Source organism: Pseudopipra pipra, chromosome 1 (genome assembly GCF_036250125.1).
Source record: "Pseudopipra pipra isolate bDixPip1 chromosome 1, bDixPip1.hap1, whole genome shotgun sequence".
In the NCBI taxonomy this organism is placed as follows: Eukaryota; Metazoa; Chordata; class Aves; order Passeriformes; family Pipridae; genus Pseudopipra; species Pseudopipra pipra.
Window position 1 is genome coordinate 150427294 of NC_087549.1, and position 25415 is coordinate 150452708.

General features: G+C 37.7%; 1 protein-coding gene across 1 annotated transcript in view; it reads right to left on the minus strand.

Annotated features, from left to right (window-relative positions):
- The window catches only part of LOC135404245 (sodium channel protein type 5 subunit alpha-like), a 39558-nt gene that overhangs the window by 4197 nt on the left and 9946 nt on the right, over positions 1–25415 (minus strand). The window contains 19 exon segments of the mRNA XM_064638920.1: positions 211–475; positions 1255–1355; positions 2749–2890; positions 3864–3917; positions 4850–5104; positions 5212–5349; positions 7799–7972; positions 10264–10418; positions 11046–11160; positions 14262–14714; positions 15473–15826; positions 16959–17111; positions 17232–17461; positions 18402–18504; positions 20400–20591; positions 22406–22600; positions 23426–23570; positions 24181–24244; positions 24855–25061. Coding sequence (XP_064494990.1) covers positions 211–475; positions 1255–1355; positions 2749–2890; positions 3864–3917; positions 4850–5104; positions 5212–5349; positions 7799–7972; positions 10264–10418; positions 11046–11160; positions 14262–14714; positions 15473–15826; positions 16959–17111; positions 17232–17461; positions 18402–18504; positions 20400–20591; positions 22406–22600; positions 23426–23570; positions 24181–24244; positions 24855–25061 — 3495 coding nt within the window.

Consider the following 25415-nt stretch of genomic DNA (forward strand, 5'->3'; position numbering starts at 1 on the left):
AAAAATTGAAAACTCCATTTACTTTTTAGCACTATGCAAAAATATAAACAAAAATACAGAAGGAATTTTGAAGGAATTCATTAGCATATAGTTTAAAAAAGCACAGTGGATCTGGATTTGTTTATCAAATGTATCTAAGTGGTTACTTCATACTGAAATTTGGCTTAATATTGGTAATACACATTACCTGATTTCGTGATTGGTACTTACTGACTATTGAAAGGATCACAACACTAAGATCAAATAAGTTCCAGCCGCTTTTGAAGTAATGCTGTCTTAAGGCCAGCACTTTTATGACACATTCCGCTGTAAATACAGCCACAAAAAAATAGTTGATTTTATTAAGAACTTCCTTGGTGCCTTCCTGGTTATTTTCTGCCATCATAACAACCATATTTAGGCAGATGAAAATGACAATGATGATGTCAAATGCTTTGTGCATTACGATATCAAACAGCAATCCCAGGAACGCATTCTGTGGAGAGAACAAGAAATGCTTGATGCTACTCCTAGGACTCAGCCTGCATTCAAATATTAATCAGTAATTTGTGCTTAGAACAAGAATTTAGGGTAATATAATTTTAACAGTAAGCTACTAGAAGGATTTTTAGGTGATTTCTTTAGATCTTCAATGAAAACTCGCAGTACTTGGCTAAGTATACAAGAACATTGGCACTTATATATGTACACACTTCAGGAAAACATCCAGAGTACATTGTGATTGCCCTTTTAATAGAAATACTTATTGAAGCAGATATTTTACCATAAGCAATTCAAATTAAAATGTCATAAGCAAGAAAAACTCTGAATAGTTACTATGAAAAGCCAAGCCTGGAATTAAAATTAAGAAACTAAAAGAAGTAAAGCATAAGATTATTTAAAAGCAAATAACTGCCATGGGGGCATGTACTATTCTCTGTTCATTCTCACCTGCAATAATCCAGTCTAGTGGCAGAAGCAACATCATGCAACTTAAGTAACCAAGGTCATGGTATGATTATCAAATACTAATTATGGACCTTTATAAACAGGATGCACATTTGGATAGGTCATAAATAAAATATAAATTTCCCTAATTAACGCCTACAAAGAAAGACTCTTTTAAGAAAAAGAGAGTAAAATGTAAATACTACATTGAACAAAGAAGATGATGGGCTCTAAGGCAAAGTTTATTTCCCTATGCCTGGGCTACTAAGTTCAAATATGGTCACCATCGTTGCATCTTCTGCCATGTTCTACTTAAGATGGTCTCACCAATGGTCTTGGGATGGGTTTTTGAGGTTTCTTGGATCCAAGTTTTTTTAGGGCATTATAGTACTTTTTCTGTTCCTCAGTCAAAAATAGATCCTTTCCACCTAAGTAAAGGAAAAGAATATTGTTGTTCAGTTGCAGTTTAAGCAGTTCCCTAAATAAATTCCAGCAACTTTCTGTAAAAAAGAGTAAGTTACAGCTGTCCTGAGTGGGACCTAAGAGGGCACAGAGATAAACCGTGTCTTCACCATTTCTCCTTTTCCCCTTGATCTTTGAACAGATGTACTGGAAAGAGCTGATCTGGGTTTGATCATGGAAGTCTAGTCTAGGCAGTGTTCCAAAGTCAGTTCCCTCAAGTGTGAGAGCCTTTCTGAAGCTTTACAAATCTATTTCATATTTTAAAAACTACATACGATTCATCAAGAAGGAAAATACTTTCTATTTTTGGGGAAGGTAGAAACAGAAGAGTATTGCTGGACTAGCAGGTAAATGGAGGATGATGGGACCCAGTTCTACAGGGGGTTCCTGACAACAATTTTCTTATTCCCATCTACACCCCCTGTATTACTTATCCCCATCTACACCCTCTATAGTAGGGCATCTGCAATTTCAATCACTCTGGAAAGACCTCTGAAAATTCCGTTTGACTTCACTATATGGAATCACAAGGAAAATTCCTGAGAATCAGCAAAGAAATGAAAGAGAATAACTGAAAAAGAAAAAAATGCCAATCACAGCATGTACTAAGAAAAAAGTATTAGATCCACATAAACTTCCTGTAAATGTTCAGGCTCATAAACTACTTGACCACTGTTGTTTCTGTCTGTTTGGATTATTGTAACTGGGACTTCATTAGAAAAGGAAATTCTTAGAGTGAAGTTGGACTGTTGTTCCTCAACCCCCAAATATCTTTTCTCTGTTTAAATGCAGAGAGCAGAAGAATTTCTTGTGGGCTTTATTGCTCTCTCTCTCTACCCAGAGCATCAATGCTCTGACACTTGGTATATGAATCAAGCTATGGAAATAAAAAAGGGTTCCTGTAGAGATTCTGTCTTCCAAATGTAAATCTTGAAATTGTAAACCTCCTGTTGGGGTCTGCTTTTTTTGAATGAGCAAGAGGTTTATTTGTTTTAAGTCTTCCAAGTGAAATAATTTACTCCATTTTCCTTTCTATTCTGGATAATTTAACATCTAAATGAATCAGGACAGAATTCAACCTGGCTTTGGCTTCTCATTTTTGAAGCTACTCCCTCCTTCCTCCTTGTCCTCTACTCAGAACAAATTAAGGACTTGGCAGGAAAATAGAATTTACAGGTAAATTGCTAAAAGCCTTGAGGAAAAGGGGACTCCTGTTTTCAAAATTTGGTTTCAAGTGTTATTGTTTTAAATTTATCTAGTTAAACAGTTATTTCAAAATGTTAGACATCTACATGTCAAACCAGCATTCACTTAATCAAATTGGGATTACAGGAGACCCTGAGTTAGTTCAAGTAGTACTTATCTTTTTCCTTTGTTGGTTAAAATTGCTGATAACCACTCCAACAAAAAGGTTCAACATGAAGAAAGATCCAAAAATAATGAAAACCACAAAGTATATGTACATGTGTAAGCTTGCTTCAAACTTTGGCTGTTCATTGATCTGTTAAAAAAAAGTCAAACCAGAAAAATAATATTGGTAAAAATGAGATAATCACAGCTTTACCATTTCCAATTTATAATAAGAGATTTTTTATTGTCATGAGGGATAAATTATTTCCACGCATTTACATCTTTACCTGGATGTACAGGTAGAACCACTCTCTTGTTCTATCTTCTACTGATTGCAAAGATAGTGACAAACTATTTGTCTCTATAACCAGAGTTATAGAGACAAATCCAGCTTCAGCAAATTTTGAAGTAATAAAGAACCAGTTCCAGTCAGAAGGGATGCTGTGAATACCCTGATTAAAAACAACAACTCAGACTAAACACAATGGTGACCAGCCATCCTCTGGAATGCTGTCCCAGACAAGAGGCAATTCCAAAGCCCCAGCTCACTAAGATCAGCCCTACAAGGAACAATCATGTTAATCAGCAGCTATTTCACTGCAGTCAAGAGCACAGAGACTGAAGGAGTGAGAAAAATGTAAATTCAGTTAAACATAGGGAAGTTAAAACACACTGTCCTGGTAAGAGAGTGAGGAACAGCACATGCAAAGGGGGAAGAAATAGTGAGAATGTCAAATCTAGGGAAGAAAAGCTCCTGAAATAACTGCTCTAGCTGCATGCTGTTTCAGTGCTCCTGTACATGTTTAAAAAGGAAGAAAATTTGCACAGTCCTTCCAAGAGCTTCTGTATTCTGTTTCCAGAAGAGACTTGCACAAAGCTTGCAACATCTTCCCCTCTGCATTCCTGACATAGCAGGCTTCTGTGTGGTGTCACTCTACTAGTTTCTTTTATCTAAGTTCTATATTTTTGGTAGTCCAAGGATTATTGTTTCACTGTGTAGTTTGATGCCTTCAACCACTTGTATTTTTGATTTGATAGTGCAAACAAGGTGAAAAATTAATTATATGGATGGAAAAGGGAAGAAGAAAAGGGAAAAGAACTAAATTGTCATTTTAGTGACATACCTCACGTGAATCCACTGCTGCATACATAATATCCATCCAGCCTTTAAAAGTTGCCTGAAAAAAATACATTTTGGAGTTTGTTATAGTTTATATATATATATAGTTGATATATATAGTTAATATAAATGTGTTAATAGTTGTGGATAATGAGCAGTGTGCTATAAGAAATGTGTATCACTTCTAAAGATCTGCTGGGAAGTATGATTCACTGGAGTTTAGTTAAAAGAAAAAATACTTCTTGAAAACTAAACAAAAACAAACAATCAATCAAACAAAAATATTTCCTAAAACAAAAAAATTCATGATTCATGCAAAAAGTGTCTTAATGTTAATTCTTCTTAAAATAATTTTTTTTGGTGAAAAATCACAGTAAAATTTTCAGCTCAATTTGCAAATATAATGTAAAAGGATAAAAACAATTTCTGAGAAAACAGCAAACAATTCCTTCCTGCAATTTTTAGCAACTCTGCAGAATCATAGAATACTTTGGAGGATCCAGGGCAAAGAACTTCAGCTAAAAAAGATACAGGGATAACAGCCAACTTAAAAATTGCCTTTCTTTCCTTTGTTGTCATGTTAGGGAGCTCAATAAATTAGTATCCCAATCCTTCATGACTTCTACAGCAAAAGAAAATATAAATAAACTGTGTCCTGATTTTCTTGCTCATCCAATCTAAACTAGAGCAAATGAGAATATTTTTAATTCAGTAACCTGCAGACTATTTCAGGTTTAGAGTGTTAATCAAAATTAAAACAAAATTGAAAAGCCATGAAACAGAGTTCTTGATTTTAACACAAGGTTGCATATGCTCAAGCGTTCTTTAGGAGGAACTGAGCAGGTCACCAACAAGGAAAATATATATGGAAGCTAAAAAATATCCCCAATTTCACTGGGATAAACAGAAGCATAGTAGCATCCCATGGTTGGGCTGCTCAACCCATTTCCTTGAAGAAAACAAAACTGAGAATGTTATTATAGAACTCACCACTTGGAGCAGAGCCAAGTATCCCATCCCAACATTATCAAAGTTTACAGGATAATTTGTCCATTTTCCACCATGAGACTCACAATCACTTCTGTTATTAATGAGACTGATATTTCCTTCCTGGAGTATGCACTTTGAAAATCTTTTCCCAAGCCATTTTACTCCTAGAATGTTAAATAGGAGCCAAAAGACAACACAGACGAGCAAAACATTGAAGATTGAGGGGATAGCTCCAAGGAGTGCATTGACAACAACCTGAACAAAATGAATGAAAATAATAGTGAGTTTTATGTTGTCATTTTCAAAAAAATCTTCAAATGCAGACATTACAAAATATTCACACCAACCCCCGATATCTTTACCTTTATCCCTTCAAATCTTGACAAAGCTCGTAGAGGCCTCAATGCTTTAAGAGTCCTGAGAGATTTCAGGCCACTCCCAGAGGAACAACGTGCCTTGCCTTCCGTACCAGGATTTAGTCCCCAGGAAACAAATGACAACTGTGTTTATAGAATTGGAACTGGGATTATTAAATGGTAAACAAAATTTCCCTTGTTTGTGTTAGCAAACAATCATTACCTGAATGTTACACGATCTTTGACCATTAAGTCAAATTAAGAAAATACACATCAAATTCAAAGTTATTGTAATTTTACTTCATTCTTTTCTAATATATATATGTAAAAGGATTTCTTCATTATAATTTGAAATGAGGGGGCAGTCGTTTTTTGGTTTTGTTCTTTTTTTTAACTGTTCATATATTTTCATGATGTGGGCATTTGACCCCAAAAATCCAATTTCCAAGCTCCCTCCACATTTTACCTCAACACCGAAGAGAAGTTTTCAGACAGGCACACCTCAGTATGGGGGAAGGGAATTATATACAATTTATTACTATACAGAATAAATACTATAGAAACTAAAAAGCAATTATATATACAATATTAACACAATCTCTACCACCCCTTGGACCCTCCCACATCAGCTCAGGAGAAGCTTGCAGGGTGATAGTTAAAAGTCTCTCTCTCATTGGGATATCAGGGAAGGGGTCTTCTCTTGCACCCCCACCAGCCCGCAGCTCCTGCTGAGGTCTCCTCCTGGGCTGCAAGGGAAACACTCTCTTCACCAGGTCTTCATCATGAAAAGGTCCAAGGAGTCAGCTTTTGAATCCTTTCTCCCTGGTTCGTGAAGGTTTCCTCCCCGGAGAGTAAGATGTTCCGTTCTCACTCTCCAGGTTCCAGGCTTCCGGGTCTCGCTCAGTCTTTTACCCCAAATAGTTTCACCAAAAGTCCTTACCCAGAAAAAGCCTGCCGGTTTGGCTTCCTCTCTTCCTTAACTGCTGCAGCTTTCAATTTTTGGCTGCCCTCGCCCAAACCTCGCTAGAGCCTCCCGTGAGCCTCCTTGGCCCATCTCCAATTCCTTCAGCCTGGAGTTCTTCCAGCTTCTGCATGGATCGCAGCTGCTTTCTCCAGGCTCTGGACCACCTTCTTGGCCTGCCTCCTAGCTCGGCTCCGGTACTGAGCCTTAAGTCCACGCCACCGCCTCCCTGGGCAGTGGGGGAAGAAAAAGAGCCCCCTAGCCTTGGCCATGGGTACTCAGTCCAATTATAAACTGTTCCAAGCTCCCCTCAGCCTAGCCAGGGGTGGGAAGAGGGCCGGGCCCCCCGCATAGGGGGCTGGAGACCTCCCTCCTCTCACCTCATGGTTGCAAGTCTCTCCCTCACAACACACACGCATTCCTACACACTGACTCCAGCCCTGGCCAAGCCAGGGCCGTGGGGGCCCAGGGGCCCCCTGGTTTCGGGGGCCCCTGGCCACCCCTGGGCTTCTCTCTCTCTCTCTTAGACACTCTCACACTCCGCCAACAGCTTCTGGCTGTTGTGATATCTAATTCCACAGGAGCGAAAAAAGACCTGCGATTGGTCCCTCAGGGGAAACTCTCCTAGGACCAACCACTTCTAGCCCCCCGAGGTGGGGAGGGGCGCTTAACCCACGACACATGACTTTCCCCTGTTTTGGAGAGCACTGATATTAAGAGTAGAAAACTGTAATTGCTGAAGTCATGGTACATATTCTTTATAAATAGCCATAACATTAGACCTTTCTGTTGAAATTTCCTCCTACTTTACAACTTTCAATGCTGACTATTCTGAAGCCATCAAACAACTACTCTGATGCTACCATCAGTCATCTATTTACATGTCCTTTTTTCTAAATATTTAACTTCAGAATCTTCCCAGTGTGATGTTGACAAGCATAGATGCTTCACTTTTATATGGCAAGATTATAATAACTAATACTGTCTGAATTCATAAGAAATATGTAGGAATTGAATACTACACTTATCTCGCTACTGGTGTTTTCAACATGTATCTTTATAAATATGCAAAGGATTGCTGGGATTTCTCTTTTGCAAAGCAAAAAGTTCTTTCCTACGTCTTTAACATTCTGGTAAATGATTTTTCCAACAATACTTTTCAACTCCCTTTACTATCTAAGTTTCTTCTCTTTCAAGAAAGCAACTCTATGTTTTTCTGTTTCTAAATGCCAAAATCATGGATTAATAGAATGGTTTGGGTTGGAAGGGACCCTTAAGATCATCTAGTCCAGAACTGCCAGTAGCTTCTCATTTTTCTATCACTTTAAGTAATTTATTTTAGTTTTGTTTCTGATCACTAATTGAACTCCTTCTCTCCACTTGAAAATGTTTTTAGAGCCATCATGGTCCTCAATGATGGTGATACCTAACAGAATTTTCTTAAGCAACTTCTAGTTATTGCTGAAAATTTCAATTTAAATTTGTCCTAAGGTCTCTTTAAATTGCAGATTTTTCACCTTTTGGGAACTGTCTTTCACACTTGTAGTTATCCATAATCAGAAGTTACATGTACTTATCCAGATAGAAAATGTCAAAAATCAAAATGTATGACAAGCTGAATATAATACTTACACATACAATGACAAAGTCAAGCAAACACCAGGAATTTGTGAAGTAACTGTGCAATCCATAAGCTACCCATTTCAGAAGCATCTCCATCAAGAAGATGTAGGTAAATACTTTGTCAGCATAATCTAGGATGCTTTTCACTGTTTTTCTATTCTGCAGGTGAATATCTTCAAATGCCTGGAATTTTAAAATTCAAACAGGTCAGTAGTTGCATGGAAAATTATTCTTAAATTGCACAAGAATACACAGTTTGTGTTATTACAACCATTTCATATTAAATTATGGGTAACCACCACTTAGTTTTATACTTAGAAATAAAAATTAAATTGTAAAATAAGTACAATCCCATTTTCAGGGTTTTGAAAAATCACATACTTTCAGGTTTTTATGTTTGACACTTTAAAACATGTCTGAGGATAGGTAACTGTGGCTACCACATTCTGGCTTCCCAATGTAACTGATAATTTTGAAGCTGTTGGTCAAAATTCTTCACAATAAAGCCTGACTTAAACACATTAACCACTGTCTTTCAGACTCTGACCTTCCAAATGAGTCATCTTTAGTCGGCCTGCAGAGTTGTAATACACACATGGAAAAATATGAACAAACTCCTTACCTGGACCTGTTAATTCCTGGAGTTACAGGTTTTTTCACCTAAACTTGACCTCGAGGTTTTAAGAAAATGTTTTATTGATTGTTGCTTTTCACATCGGTGTTTGCTTGTGTTTAATGCATTTGCTGCCTCGCTAATTAATTTTAAATTTTTGATATTGCCGATCTGCTCCCAATTCCGTTTACACCTTGCATTATTTCCTCACCAAGCCTCCACTTCTCCCCTACCCACTTCATTGAGGTATTAACAGCAGACCTGATTTGCTCCCCTGCACTTAAGACATGCCTAAAAATCCAGTCTAAAAAGCCATGGAAAAGGTGGAGCAGGAGCATAGAGCACTGAAAAAACAAGGAGCAGAGATGCTCCTATGTATAATCCAATAAAACTTATGCACTCCTGTTCTACAGTGTTAGAAAACAGTGCTACTTCTTCTGGACCTAAATGGATCTTCCAGTTGTGCCACAATTAGGAGAAATGCCTCCAGAGCAGAGCTGTCCCTGAGTCCATGGGACTGTTCATTTGAGTGGGGGTAAATGAAAACTTCTGGCATTCATGTACATAAACCTATTTGCCATTTCTGACCTCTTTTATGGAGCAAGTTTGATGCGTCCTCTGATTCCCTGCTAAACCTTGGCTACCTTGATCTCCATCTACCAGTCAAACCACCTGCTCATTAGCGGTGATGTTTTTTCATACTTTTAACTACTGTTTTTCTAACTTTTTAAAGTATCTACTTACTCTTAATTGCTGCTACCTTAAAAAGTTAGAATCTACTTAAGTTTCTAACTACTCTTCCTTTGCTCTGAGCACTGAGCACTCACCATGGACTTTTCTGTGCATTCTTTCTGTCAGCATCATCTCATTTAATTTCCTTTCAAGGCATGGACACCATGGTGTCCCTTTGTTCTAACTGGTTCAGACAATTCCCTACCAGCATACAACTTTATAAACAAAGAAACCCAACCAAACAAAAAATGGACAAGTCCCTTTTTGCAAGAGGACAACAGTATCTTAGAAATGTGAAAGTTCTCATTGCTAAACATCTTCGATGACAAGAAAATGTCGTTTTGTGTAATTTTTGCACCTGGGTACCAATTAGCTTTGTGTTCAACTTAGTCAGAACCTACAGCTTATTAAAGAATAACTCAGTTTCCTTCCTTACTTCAGCTTGGTTCCACATAAATAGAGAGGAGCCCTCACAGGAATCCCAGGGATTTCCCTTGCAAACTTTGCCATGGGAATTTTAAAGCAGACAGTTCAAATCTATGGTTCAGTGAACAACCTGAACTTAACGTACACAGAGCAGATTTTATTTGGCAAATTCTGACATTTACCACATAGATCTCTTTCAGGTTATTTGGTTATGTTCCTTCTGCATTATAAAATATTTCATTTAACAAATTATTTTCAGTCAACAGTGAATATGCTTTCAAATCATAAAAGTTCCCTTATTCTTGAGTAGAAATGGATCTGATCAGGGTAGCAATGAAACATTACCTCACCTATGAGTTTACAGCCAGCTTCACCTTGAGATTCTGATCATAATGTTTTAATAGTGCTTTAAACATTTAGAAGTGCTATTACTTTATTTAAAAGTGCAAAGTAATTTCAAACTCTGGTTTAGCCTTGTAATAAACACACAAGTGTAGGAAGAACTATGTTCCATGAAAAACTACAATTCCATATAGTTAAATCCATATATTTAAATATCTTAGTGGGAGAAAGCCTTATCACTGTTAAGGGATACATTTACTACATTCTTATCTCTCCCTGTGGGAAGGAAGGCCACAAAATACAATTATTTTCCTTATTGACAACAATCAATTCAAAATTAGAGACATTAAATGCAATTTACCAGTGCTGCACTGCTCAATACTATCACAAAAACCATAAAATATTCAAACCCGCTGTGGTTAACAATTCGGTAGCAGGTTTTCCTGAAGTTCCACCAAGTTCTGCCTGGAAGCTTAGTGATATCCACTACACAACATGGGAAACATTTGCCACAATCTGAAAAGAGAAAGAACAGTATATTGGTTCCATGGAAAATGCTGAGACATGGAATCAAAACAGTATAAGACATCTTAGAGAGAGCTTCTACAGATTAGAGAAAGAATGTGCTGTTTTACCTATGAGGTGATGCTGTGGTTGAAATGATACAAAGCTAAAGAAAAGAAAAAACTTGTATGCAAAATTAATCTCTTTTAATAGAGCAACTCAAACATGGGAAAAAGAGAGTTGCTTTTGGTCCCTTCTTCAGAAAAGCTTGTGGGCACAAGAAAAAAGACTTTATTCTATCTAAAAAATGTTTATTTTCTGCATTTCTCCTTTGTGTTTTGAAAAGACAGAGTACCTTACTAGTGGATTAGTCAATTATTATTTTTACTGATTATTACACTGTTTTGCACTGCAGAGACATTACAACTCCCTGTTCACTGCTTTGCACCAGAAACACTCTTCATGAAGTGTTGAAGCATGAGAGGCAATGGAGTCTAAGGAGATGGTCAGATAATCAAAGGCAGATGTCAACACTGGGATGAGCAGGAAAACAGATTCTGCTAATTTGGACATGTTCCAAGTGAGTATTTTTTAACACTGGTTCATTTGGTGTTAGCACAATAGAGAAAAGATTCCTACTTTCTCCAAAACAGTCCTTAGGCAGGTGTGAGTTTTTAGTCTGGGAAAACCTCTCCAGACCAACAGCTGCATCCACACTGCTGGCTTCACAAAAGCTATGACCAGCACCACATTTCTGCATGGGAGAAAGAGAAAGAGGAGAATTTATTTGCTTTTCATTAATAAGGTTAACAAGCCAAAAATAAATGATATTTATCATCCCCCTGCCCCCCTCCCCAAAAGAATTCTGCAGTCTATAAATTACCTTATTGTTGCTGAACTACAAAAATGAATTACAAATAAGAGGACAGAAAAAGCCAATCCCTACTCTTTGTTTCCATGGTTTTAATTTAATAAGTTTCTTGGTTTCTTCTTGTCATCTAAACAGGATATGCAGGGAAAAAAAGACTATTCTATGCTATAACTTTGGAGAAAAGTCTTACTTCTTCAGGTGTAGTAGATGCCTGTTGAATGTCCCTGTTTGGGCGCCATTTGTGGTACTTGTTTTGGCACAAAGTCAAACTACACGGTGTGTGGTTTGAATTAGCTTTGTTACAAAAGAACAGCAGCTTAAATACAATGTTTAAATCATGACACGTGATCTCTCAATCAATCACACCAAGGTACTCCACTGCACATGTCAGATAGAGAACTTGGAACTACAAGTCCCAGAATGCTTTGCAGCACTTTTCCTCTATATGAATTCCTACATTCAGGCCAATCCAATTCTCTTTTCATTTTCAGAGATACAAACAATGTCTCAAAAGGCTTGAAGATGGGAAGGTCTAGCAGGATAGAAATGTATGTATGGACTACACACCTCAAAGAATTGTAATTACTGGTAGGTAACCTACACACTTGTAAAACTAAAGACAATAAGGAAAGCAAGTATAAGGAAAAAAAGAGTAAAGATATCTATCAGCCATAATGTGTAAATGCCCCGTATGGCATGGAAAGGCAAGGCACAAGGATAGGGATAAGAATGGGAAGCCAGAAGAAGGGAGAATTTCCTCTGTCGACAGCCATGATGCTCTACACTAGTCTAAGGTCTTAGGGAATCTTCACCATATATAAAAATGCAATTATTTAAATTAATGTTTTCAATATTATTTTTAAATATAAGCACATTTCAATAACATAAAGAAAAATTCTGGTGACTGTGCCTAAAACCAGAAAATGCTTATGGGGTTGGACTTTTGGGGGTAGTAATCCAGAAAGATGCTGAACTTCCATTTAATTTGCTGGGTCATCAGAGGCAAGCCATGATTCCCCACCTTTTTTTGGTATGGAACTGTACTGTATTAGAATATTAGAATGAGCTGGGTTTCTATATCAGAAAAAGCATGGTTGCTCAGGGAACCACTTCTAGAGAGCACATTTTTGTGTCCAGGAATGACAGCAAACAGAAATATCCATAGAAACAGGTGGCATCTATCGGACATGCTTACAGTAAGTGTTTCCTGGTTAATTTCTGTTTACTTATTTTGTAACTTTTTTTTTACATATTTGTACATATTGTACATATTTACTTTATGTACAAAATAATACATTAAGTTACACCATTAACCATGGCTATTGATGAGACACAAACCTCCATGCTATTACTGTCTCTAGAGAGATGTGCCACCTCCACAGGCATTATATTTGCTACTCTTCAGAAAATCCCAATCTGTCCTGTCACTGCTGAATGAGAGAACAGCTGTTACAGTTTGAATCTCTAGCATATTCCACAGGATGATAAAAGTTAGAATTACCTCTTTTTGCTCTTCCTTTTCATGTGTTACTATGAAAACATTTATGGTTTCAGGAGTCTCGGAAATCTCACTGAAGCTGCCTGACCTCTGCCACTGTTCTTTATGTCCTAATCTGTCTCCCTGCAGGAAATTATGAAAACTAGTTGATTTTCCACATTTTTCCTTCCTGACAGTCTTTCTTAAAAGTTAAAATTCTTTTAAAGAATCTAAAACATTCACAAGAGCTAGAATCACAGAATCACCAAATCACGGAATGGTTTGAGTTGGAAGGGACCTTAAAAGTCAACTAGTTCCAAACCTCCTGCCATGGGCAGAGAATCTTCCACTAGTATGTTTGTCTTTTTACAGATAATTAAATGATATCTCGAAAATGCTTGTAATAGAATAGTTTTTCCCTTGATTTCAAATACTGTGTTCCTGAAGTTTTACTGTGGAAATTCATCATTCCCCAAGAAGACCTAAGTGATCCCAATCAGTTCTCAGTCCTTTTGTCTCCACAAATTCCAAGAAAGACCAGATTCCACTGCAGCAGTTTTTGTCATCAAATGCTTCTGGATAACATATTTGAAATGGTCACAGATGATTCTAAGGTGATCAGCAATTTTTGCTTCTTGTCCAAAGATATTCCAAAAATTTGTCCAAATATATTCCATTGACAATGCTCCCTAATATGACCAAAACCGTAGGAAATGGATCCTAGCAATCCACCTAGACACTGACCACTGGAGACATTCCAAACCTGCCTGTACACACTCCTCTGTAACCTGCTTTAGGTGACCCTGCTTTTGCAGGGGGGTTGGACTGGATGATCTCCAGAGGTCCCTTCCAACCCAAACAATTCTGTAGCTTGGTGAAAAGTGTTCCTAAAGCTCCTATGTCAGATTTGACAGTTCTGTGTGGGTGTGACAGACACATGAAATATCTCAAACATGCCTATGTATGATCATGACAGTACAAATGTCTAACTCACAGGCAGAAAGACTTGAGCTCTATCCTGCCAGATGCAAGAAAATCACAAGATATAAAGGGGAGTCCAAAGTATCATAGAGGTGGAAACGTAATTAAAAAAAAATATTTTTTGAGGTGCAGCTTTTCTTTGCCTTCTCTTTGGATGTCATGCAACTGAGGAGCAACATATAAGCAGCTGAAGAGGCCTGTGTTAGAAACTATCCAAGTGTAAGACAAAGGAGACAAAAAGAAGGAATGTCTGTCTTCATCAAACTTCGTTTATTTGTTGACAGCAACAGTTGGAAACAAAACAGACAAAAGCAGAATTAGGGCTATCCATGAAGAGAATGGTGAAAAAGTGGATATTGAAAATCTCTTTGGCAGAAGAAGACTATTTGGTAGCCCTTGCACTTAAAGAACAAAGAAAGTAAAATGGCAGGAATGACAGAAGGGATAATATTTACTGTTGAGTCTTTGAGATGGCAATTACAGATGTAAGTTACAGTATTTTGTTTTAAATGTGAATAGTTCTTACCTGTTTTCTGTGTTCTGTTTCTGTGAATACAATGTGCTCATCATCACTTTTGTCACTGTAACTCTCTGCTGCTTCAGTGGGAACACAGGTACTGTGACTGCTGGAAAGATCTTTATATTTCCTTATAATTGAGGAATTCTCTTCATTATGGTAACACTCCATGTCAAAGCAATTGTTGTCTATGTATTTTCTGACATCTGTCATGGCATAATTATTATCCTCTATGTTTTTGCCAGAAATTTCTTCCAAAGTCTTCTTTTTGTCTGTTTTTCTGAGGCTTCCTTTCATTTTTCTGCCACGAGGATCCAGAATTCTGTCTTTCACAGACTTCAGGCCCTGGTGAATCTGTGCAAGGGCAATCTGACATTTAGTCCTTTCTCCAGGTTCCTCTTGTCCTCCTGAGGCATCAGTATTGAATGAACTCAGCAGCAGGGCAATGAACAAGTTGAGCACCTTAAAATAGTTAAAGTAAGTTGGAGACACCACTGCTAACAGAAAAGTCACTTCAGAAACCCTCAGTCTTGCTTTCCTCAACCACTGCCATGAAATTATTTACTATTATACTGCAACATTGTTATAGTATGATCTGGCCCCTTCTGGAAGGAATGGCAGGAGAAAAAAGAAGGAAGTGAGGGTTTGGGTGTATCTAATATATTTTCACCTGCTCTGATGTCCATAACGTATGAGGAGATAGATATGTTGAAAAAGAGCAAAGATGAATTTTAATAACACCACCATCCAAAAGGGTCTGGTATAGACCAACAAACCAAGCAGATGAAAAAGATTTTGTCTTCCAGTACATTTACATTCCATCTACTATATGTCATACAAACCAGAAAATCTGGGTATGGTAAACTCTTGATAATACAAGTTGATAAGCATTAAAAGCACTGAACAGTTTGGTTATTGGATCCTATCAACACAAAAGATGAAGACATCAGACACCACATTATCAGAAGCACTGCACTTCTATACTGTGGGCAGAGGGAATAATTTGGTATTGCTTCTACCTCTTGTGTGAGAAAGAGAAAGAGAGGGGAAAAGTAAAAAAAAAAAAAAAAAAAAAAGACAGCAGGAAAACATGTCAAGTGACATCCAGAAAAGAGAATATTGTGAATACTCTTGAAATGATAACGTTTCCCTCTGAAAAAATCAGTTGCCAGTGTAACTGGATGCATTCAGTAGGGACTGGGAATCAGCTTAAAACTCACCACCAGGTTTCCTATCACCAGGACTAACAAGAAAATGGTAATACATTTCTGTTTTCCAGCCACTTCCATACATTCCCACATCATTTCAATCCATTCTCCACATAATATTCGGAATACAATCAGGACTGAATGACTGAAATCCTTCATATGCCAGCGTAAATCCTCACTGGTGCTTATTTTATGGAATTTTTTTTCATAATCAGTGCCCAAAAACTGCATTCCTACTACAGCAAAAATAAATACAGTGATAGCCAAAACCAGAGTGAGGTTACTCAGAGCCCCAAACGAGTTTAGAATTATTCTCATAAGAGTATTTAAGGCTGGCCAGGACTTTGCCAATTTGAAGATCCTGATCTGTAAATAAAACACAAGAGAAAAAAGGTAAGGTCAAACACAGCCCAGACAGCACAGCCCACATGAAAACCAGACCCTGCATTTATCATGCTGATTTTACTGCAGTAATTATTTTTCCCCCCAAGAAAGGTTTTTAATTGTTTTGATGCAAAAGTGCTGTGCTTAAGCACAGTTAATATTAGTCAGAGCAGAGGAGTATCAAAGAAAGGTTTCAAATTGGTTGTGCTAAGTTAGATATGAGAATGTGCCAGGGTAATAATATTAATAGCAATAAAAAGAACACAAATATAAATATCTTATGAGTACATGAATGAAGGTCATGAAATGACTGAGTTTTGGACTAGATGGAATGTTAAAGACAAATATTTTTTCACACCTCTCACCAAACAGACTTAAAATAGGATCTGAAAAGCCAGATGGGACCTACCCTATGTACCCCCATGAGTAAAACGGAGGTATTTGGTCAAATTAGCATTCAGGGCTGTGAAAATCTCTCAGTCATGATACAAAGGTGAAACAGAATTCACCTGCATTTCTAGGTGTGAGGACTCTGAAATACTATGAAGAATTTGAAGTAATTAATCAATTTAGCATTATAAATATTCATGAAAGACATAAGTACAAAAGTACTATTATACATAGATGTCTCAGAACTATTCCTCTTTCTCCCTAAAATGGAAGAGCCCTCAAGGCCAAGACTAAGCCCTGAGGAAAGCTCTGTTATTTTACAAATCTCAGCTCAAAAGGAAAAGCTGTGAAGGAATCACTGCTATCCTTAAACTCAGCAGATAATATCTGCTCCTGATTGTAGGTCCAAAATGTAGTTGAGCAGTGCCACTGTACAGACCTAACAGAGAACCAGTGAACTCTCTGCTGGGTCAGATCTCCCTGGCAGCACACTGTGCAGGGCATTTGTAGCATCCAACATACACAGTATAATAAACATATGGAAAATATTCTTTAATATTAATTAATTTTTTTAAATGAAATGTTCATGTTGGCTTACTATTTACCAACAAAGAGATCTGATTTGACAGATTCATCAGTAAAATAATGAAACGGTATTTCACTGTAATCTTTCACAAATCTATACAAAACATGTGCTTTTAAAAAATAGCAAAGAAATCATTACCACTCTGAAAGGTGACAGATTGGTTCCAAAGCTCACTAGGCCAATCAAAACAACTAAGCTATCAAAAACATTCCACTTGTTCTGAAAATAGTAGTAAGGATCTAGAGCAATGATTTTCAAGATCATTTCTAGTGTAAAAATAAGGGTGAAGACCTGGAAAGACAAAAAACAAATTCAGAAAAGGTCACTGAAGAAGTCTGTCTCCTTATGGGACTGTTCCAGTATAAATACAGGGTTATACCTCTGTATTCAACTTACATAGACCTCACTTACCTGGTCACTTATAGTAATCATTTTTCTGGTTTCTGGCAACATGCCAGGGTGCTCCATAGCCATGAATAAAGTGTTCAAGATAATGCAAACTGTGATAAAGAGTTCAACAAATGGATCCAAAATCACCAATTTCACCTTCTCTTTGACTGCTCTCCAGAATGGACAACAATTCCAAATTAGATACTTTGAAGTAAAACGTTTCCACAATGCAGGACATTTCAATTTTGACTCTAGCAGAGAAAGAGGGAAGGTGGCATATGAATAATCCTGTGTGGAATATCATAGTGTGAAGAAAAAGACAATCAATCAGAGAAAACATTGGAAAGAAAAAAATCAATCTCATGTGAGCAGAATGGCATCACTGGAAAGAGTTGTTTCACTCCTACTACACAAACTAATCACAGGCTATTGCAGGTCACCACCAACAAATGTCATAATGACAGAAACAGGGGATATTCCCCACCTCTTCATATGTTTATTATTCTTTCCTGTGAGGCTGGGGAGGCCCTAGCACACGTTGCCCAGAGAAGCTGTGGATGCCCCATCCCTGGGAGTGTTCAAGGCCAGGTTGGATGGGACTCTGAACAACCTGGTCTAGTGGAAGGTGTCCCTGACCATGGCAGGGGGTTGGAACTAAATGATCCTTAATGTGCAATCCAACACAAACTGTTCCATGATTCTATGATTACACTATTAAAGGATGATAAAGGATCTGCATTAAGGAGAGAAATCTGTTTCTGGGACAATGACAACCTGTTTCCTGTGAGTTGAACCTGCCCAGCCACAGGTGTCCATAGCTGAGGACAGGGTTATAAGTGAGGTTGGAGGAGAGCTCAGGAGATCTGTAGTGCAACCCCCTTCTCCAAGCAGGGCCAGCCATCAGGTCACAGACTGCACAACCTGTTCCTCTGAAAATGGGCAACGTTTCTGCTTACACACACTTTGAAATTCTCTTCTTTCAATCAAGTTGGTCAGGCATGATTTACCCTTGGTAATTGTGAGTTACAGTCACAGTTATATGAGATATGAGAACATTTGTTTTCCTGAAATTTACATTTGCAGCCTAATTTCCCCTAGTGGCTTTTAAAATAATGCTGAGTGTTTGAGACAGTTTGATCTCTCAGGTCACATTACACAATCTCATAGGAAAAACAGGAAAGAATGACTTACTCGAATTGTCTGTGAGAATAGTGGCTGCACTCATTAACCTCTGTCTTCGGAAAGGATCATTAATAGAGTCCACTGACACATCATAGGACAGCAGGATCTGCCTCTTTGGTTAGAAAGACAGCAGAAGGTAACATAGCAAGGGAATATGAAAAACTGGCAATACAAAAATTATGTCCAGCATGAGATAAATATGCCTTTTTAAATACATATTGAAGGGAAGCTTCACTTCGGTGAAAGAACTTAAACCAAAAAAATACAACACTATCAGGTCTTTGCTTTTGAAGGCAGAGGGCATTTCATCAAAAACAGTAAATTTCTTCATGAAGTTGTTTCCTTCTGAAAATATTTAATAACAATAATAATGTCATTATAGAAGAAGTATAGAAACATTAATGGGGCAAGGGAAAAGAATTCTTCCATCTTTCCCGTGACTGAGTAGAAGAACAGATAAAAAAACCACTGGCCATCAGTTTGAATAAACTATTGCCTTTTTAACAAAGAATTATTGATAATAAAAAATAAACATTTATTAATATGAAAAATAGACATGTAGTTAATAAAAATTATTATTGTTCCAGCACTACTAGGCCTATCTAGATCTCTACTAATATTGAACTGCTTAAAACTAGGGATGACACTACTTTTGTTTTCATTAGAAGCCACAGAATGCTCAGCTCAGCGCTCCTGATGTGAGCTCAAGGACGGACAGGCCAACACTTGTATCTTATGGGATACACTGAATTATTATCAAATATTCAGACACATTAAAATCCACACACTCAGGATTAAGTGGAGAATCACAAAACATGGGCTGTAAAGAATATGTGAGACTCCGAGGTTGAGAAAATCAGAAAGAATTCCAGAGAAAGCTGGAAGGGTGTATAAGTAAAGATATATCATACCATTACTTCAAACTTTTTTGATACTATGATTTTATCAACATATTCTAGAAAGCTGTTATCCAGAGAATGAAACTGGTATTCTTGGCCTCAGGGGTTTAATAATAATTATTTCTCTTTGTCATTCTGATATTTTAATGAAAAATACTCAAAACTTAGCTGATAGAACTGTCATGGAATGGACATATCAAATGAATTTGTAATATAGTGCTAAAATGCTCATTTTTCTCTCTGTAGTTTTTCTGAGTCTAAAAGGCTCATTTAGACTATTCTAATTATGTCCCAGTTACCAGTGAAACTTGCCCTTTCATTCCTTTCTCTAATGTTTGGTGTCCTGTAGGACAGAAATACATAAAAATGTGTGTGACAGCCTGACTAAAGTCCTCGGTCTTCTTGTTGAAGTTCACAGCTGTTCAGAAGCATTGAGTTAGTGTTTTTAGAAAGGACAAGGGTGTTCACCAACACTGACCTGGTTACTACTGCTCATCTGTCTTTAGCTGAGGGAAATAACTGGGGATGAGAAACTGGGATTTAAAATAGGGATATTCTCTAGAGGAATGGTCCATTCAAGTTTTTATAAACTGATTAAGTCCTACCAAAATGTTCCTACCTGTTATACTTTTTTCTCTTTGACTTAGTATCTTTAGCCTCTTTTGTGATGAAAGTAGAGAGTAGATTGTTTTAAGAGTCCTCAGTTGCAGGAGAGACACCAGTAATTGCCACATTTGTTGTAGATTGTATTTATTTGACTAATAAAAGAACTCTATGTCAGAGCATCTCACCCTGTTTGGATTATGCTCTAGGTTTTCCTTTCTATTTTTTTCCTTTTATAATGTGAAAATATTTTGATACGAAATAATAACATGTACTACTGATAGCCACTTCTAGATTCCCTTTCAAGTCCAAATAGTGCTGTCTCCCTCGCATCCCAAAATACAATTTTCAGATTGCTTTAAAAAACAAGTTATTCCAATGAATGCAAGAAGGAGAAAAAAAAAAAACAGAGAGGAAAAAAATGGAAATAAGGAAAGTTTTTCTGCTCAGTGAATTGTCATATCACATGCAAGTCTAATGAATATTTTCTATTTTGAATACTTACAAGCTTCTTGTGGCAGTGACCAGGCTGTGAATGAAATATTTGCTCCTCTTTCTCCTGATCATCTAAAACTACATTTTGTCTTAAAATAGGTGTTTCTTTAATAATCTCTTTTCCTTTCAAATTTTTCAAGTCACCAACTGGCATTTCAGACCCAACTTGCAAGGCCTTACTGCTTTCTGCTGCAGCCACCTCCTGTAAAAGAAAAATCAAAAGGTCTGTTTATTAACACAAGGTAAATGCCAACACATGGACTAGGATAATATCCAATTTAATTTTTACTCTATTAAATTATTATGCTGGCTGAATGTTGAGGAACTTGGTAAAATGGTGATGCCTTACACCTTAATGCACTGCCAGGCGGTCCCAAATCTTCGTTCACGAAGCCTAGCCATGATGATGACACCTAAATGAGGAAGTTGGATACTTGCTAGAGGATATTTGCATGGCCTCTTACAAATTTGACATTTTTGATTGCAAGCAGTAAATCAGAGGTCTCTTTTATAAAAAGTTACAAGATACAATAGGTCTTACCAATAATTTTCAACCCATCCTGCTGCCTTGGCTTAGAGCTTCACTTCTGGTGGATGAGAAGCTTGAGATGACCCAGCAGCGTGGGCCTGCAGCCCAGAAATAACTGTGTCCTGGGCTGCATCACGAGAAGCAGGGGCAGCAGGTCAAGGCAGGTGATTCTCCCTCTCTGCTCCCCTCTCATGAGACCCCATCTGCAGTGCTCTGTCCAGCTCTGGGCCCCCCCAACATCAGCAGGACATGGACCTGCCCAAGGGCACGGAGATGCTCTGAGGGCTGGAGCACCTCTGCTCTGGAGACAGGCTGAGAGAGTTGGAGTCCTTCAGCCTGGAGAAGAGAAGGATCCAGGGAGACCTTAGAGCCCCTTCCAGTGCCTAAAGAGGCTCCAAGAGAGCTGGAGAAGGACTTTTTACAGGGCTAATGGTTTTAAAGGGAAAGAAGAGAGATTTAGATTAGATGTTATGAATAAATTCTTTCCTGGCAGGGTGGTGAGGCACTGGCATAAGTTGCCCTGAAAAGCTCTGGATGCCCCATCCCTGGAAGTGTTCAAGGCCAAGTTGGATGGGGTTTGGAGCAATCTGGTCTAGTGGAAGGTGTTCCAGACCATCCTGGACTGGAAAATCTTTAAGGTGCCTTGAGACCCAAACCATTCTGTGATTCCATGACTCAATGATTATCAGAAATAAAAACAGGCGATCCCTGGTCCCTTACAGACCAAGGCATGAATGATTGGAACAATACTATGCCAAGAGGAAACACTGTGGAAATCTGATGTGTGTCTATTAACTCTCCAAAACAACAGCAAAGAGAATAATGCAGTCTCTGGATGTCAAGAGGAAACTTAATATGGAAAAACCAGCATTATCCTGGCTAAAGACTATTCCTGCTCTTGTCAACTGATAGACCTCCTGCATGCCTTCACTCAGAAAGAGGCCTGACAACCTTTAAAGTGCTGAGCACTGTGGCTCTTGGAAGGCTTTTTAATCAGGCCTGAAATCTATCAGCACTGAAACTTCCAACTTCTGGGAACTGCAGAAATGACAATTTTTCTCATGGATGTACATGTATCCACCCATATTTCCTTCATGAGACTACACAGTAATAGCAAGAAGGAATACCCAGAGAAAGGAATTTTTGTCCACAGCAATAATGGTAGTGTACAAGAACGGGGAAACCATGGAGTGCAGCACCTATGCAATACCATAAAAGGTACAAACTTGCCAGCAAGCCATTCCTATACAATGTCAGGTCTGCAAAATCCTAAAATTCAATGATGGTTTTTTGTATCACAGAAATGTTTATATATTCAAATACATATATACATATATACATACACACAGGCATTTATACAGACATAACGAGAAATGAAGTGTCAGAAAGTGTGCAAGAAGCACATGTTCAATTCAAACATCATTTCCCTGATTCACATACAGAAGAAAACAAAAGGAACCACTTATTATAGGTAATAATTTACAAACCTGTTCTTTCTCTAGAATTTGTTGGGCATCCTGAAGCAGTTTTTTCTTGGCCTCTGTTTCAGCAAGACTGGATCTGTTTTGCTCTTCATATGCGATAGTTACTACAGCCAAGATCAGATTGAAGAGATAAAATGAGCAGAAAAAGATGACTCCCATAAAAAAAAAAATGCAGGTCACTCCAGATGTACGGATAGTCTGTGAGGAAAAGGTAAAAGTTGTGATATATTCTTAACAAACTCATGTTTCCAATACAATTTCAAACTAACTTTACACTTTTTTAAAATGGCAGGAGATGGTTCAAAATTAAGCTCTGATACATTAAAACCCAGAAACCATAGGAGCTTCAAATGGGAAGATGATATATCCATTTTAAAAAGTCCTAATTAATAAAGGTTGATGGAAAAAAAGTTAAAATGGACAAAAAAACACAGAACAAGGCAGAGGATAATTCTTGGCTAGCAAAGGTATTGCATAGACATAGGGGATCCAGAGAGTTGTCTGCATGCATTTTTATAGCATTTCTGAAAAAAACCCCACCAGAATTCAAAAGTTACATTCAGCTCTCTGAATCAAAACATCAAGCCTCCAAATTTTAATGTCAGTTGTCAAAAATGATCTGAAACTAAAGTGTTGAGCCAAAAGCTTGGTGAGGAGTCAGGACTTAAAAGAAATAGGAACAGAGAAGGCAGCAAGTCCTCACACTCCCTGCAGCAGCAGTGAGCTCACTGGCTGGATCTGCTGTATATCCCAATCCTTGGGTGGTTTCATACTCATATTTCACTCTTAACCACTGACCCCAGTGTGTTCTCCTACAGAACTATGGGCACTCCCAGCAGGATTGCTCCCATTCCATGTCCCTTGCAGAAGGTGTTACAACTTAGTCACTTGAACCTACTTCCTTAATATTTACATGGATTTTAAGGAAATGTGGTGTCAGTAAGGTTAAAACCAGTAGAGATTTTTCTAGTGGCTCTGAATTGCATGTGTCAAGTCATTCTATCAGGTAATAAAAGTACCCACCTGTCTGTAGAGACGCTCCCAGGAATCCTGTGTCATCAGACGGAATACAGAGAGGAAGGCCCAGCCAAAGTGATCAAAACTTGTATAACCAAAGTCAGGATTCTGCCCAATCTTCTGGCAGGTATAGTTTTCTGGGCACCCTTTCCTAACCACAAATTAAAGATTAAAAAATACTTACTTGGAGATTTAACGGTACCTGAAAGCACCCAATAGACCACACCAGTTTTGTTCAGTTTATCTGAAAGTCCATTTCATTATTCCCCAATTTAATTCTGCCAGAAGGGCTGATTTATATCAAACTATCCTAGAAAGCCATTTGTCTAATCAAAGAAAACTAGACAGAAACCTTAGTTTAGGACTAGACAAAAAGTGTCCCCTGATGTAGGATATGTGCAAACAAATACACAGAGAGGGGGAAAATGGAATTATCTTTACTTTTAAATAATTCACCAAGATGAGGAGAGGAGAGTTTATTAATATCTAACAGGTCTTTACTGATCTCTTCCTCTCCTCATTTATATCATTCTACCTTACCATTACATTCCCAGTGGTTAGCAACAAATTACATACATAACTGGTTGCATCCTTGTACTTCATTCTTTTTCTGAGGTGAAATACTTGGCTTTTAATTTAATGACATACATGCATCCCCATCCTACTGAAAAATCATCACCATTCCTTTAGACCAGAAATAAAACCACAGTACATCTGGAGGAACAAATTAAGAAAATATTAAAACTATCTTGGTCACTTACTCAGGATCTGAACTGATCTCACAGAGCAATATGTCAGAAGAGCCATTCATTCTGTGGCAGATATCTAATAAAAAATAAATCAAGGAATCATAAAATCAGAAGTTGTCAGTTTGCACAGCCTTCTGACAGGAAACCATACATTTACTGCACTTGATAAACACCCTGATGGATCAAAGCTCTGGGAAGGATCCTTTCACAACAAAGGACGTATAGGGCTGATTCTCAGCAGATCCGTCTCTGTGACAGATTAAAAAAAAATAGCAACTATTTACTGCACAACTCCCAGTGTAACATTTTACTTGGTCTCTGGTAAAAATAAGAATCTCTGTGAGAAGTAGGCAAAATCTCTGAAATATAGAAAAAGTGATGGGAAAATAACCATTCCCTGTGCAGTACCCCTAAAATTAGGATCCCTGTGCCATGCACAGGTTAAAAGGCAAATACTTATAGAAAATTCAGCCCATCCTATCCCACAGCCTGCTAATCTTTCTCCAAATCCAAGATTCACTAATTTCACAGTCACTTGTCCCAGAGACTTCCTATTAAGACTTGTGCAAATGGAAGGGTTTTCCTTCTTGGGAGAAATACATGCAACTATCACATCTCTGTGAAAAATCAAGACATACATGGGAAGATACACAGATTATGTAAAGGGAGAAAAGAACAACATTTACCTTCATCACTTGGTACATAGATCTTGGGATCCTTACATAATGAGTCATTGTACACAGTATTATTGAGGACACATTTGAATCTTAAATTGCCCATAAAAAGCTGGAGGCCTACTAGGGCAAATATACTCAAGCAAAATACAGTCAAGATAAACACGTCAGCAAGTTTCTTAATGGATTCAACAAGTGAATTTACAATGATTTTCAGACCTATAAAAATAAGATCCAATAATAAGCAAAATGAGAAGAGGAATGCAGTGACATTCTCATGTGACAAGACACAGCAGTTGCAAGTATGTTAAAAAGAGAGTAAATGGGTTTGTAACTTCTGAGTATTAAATGAGGTAAAACAAAGCATAGGAGTGACTAAAGCATTTTTCCCTAAATTTCCTAATCATAATTTCTTTGGCCTCTGTTTACTACCTAACACTAATTTTACTATCTTGCACATTCGAAATTAAGATGGTATCCTAGCAGAGTCTTACAAACTTTAATGAACATGGACAGATTTCTGTGCTTGATTTACACTAAACAAGTACTTCGCCCTGGGCCAAAGACACATTA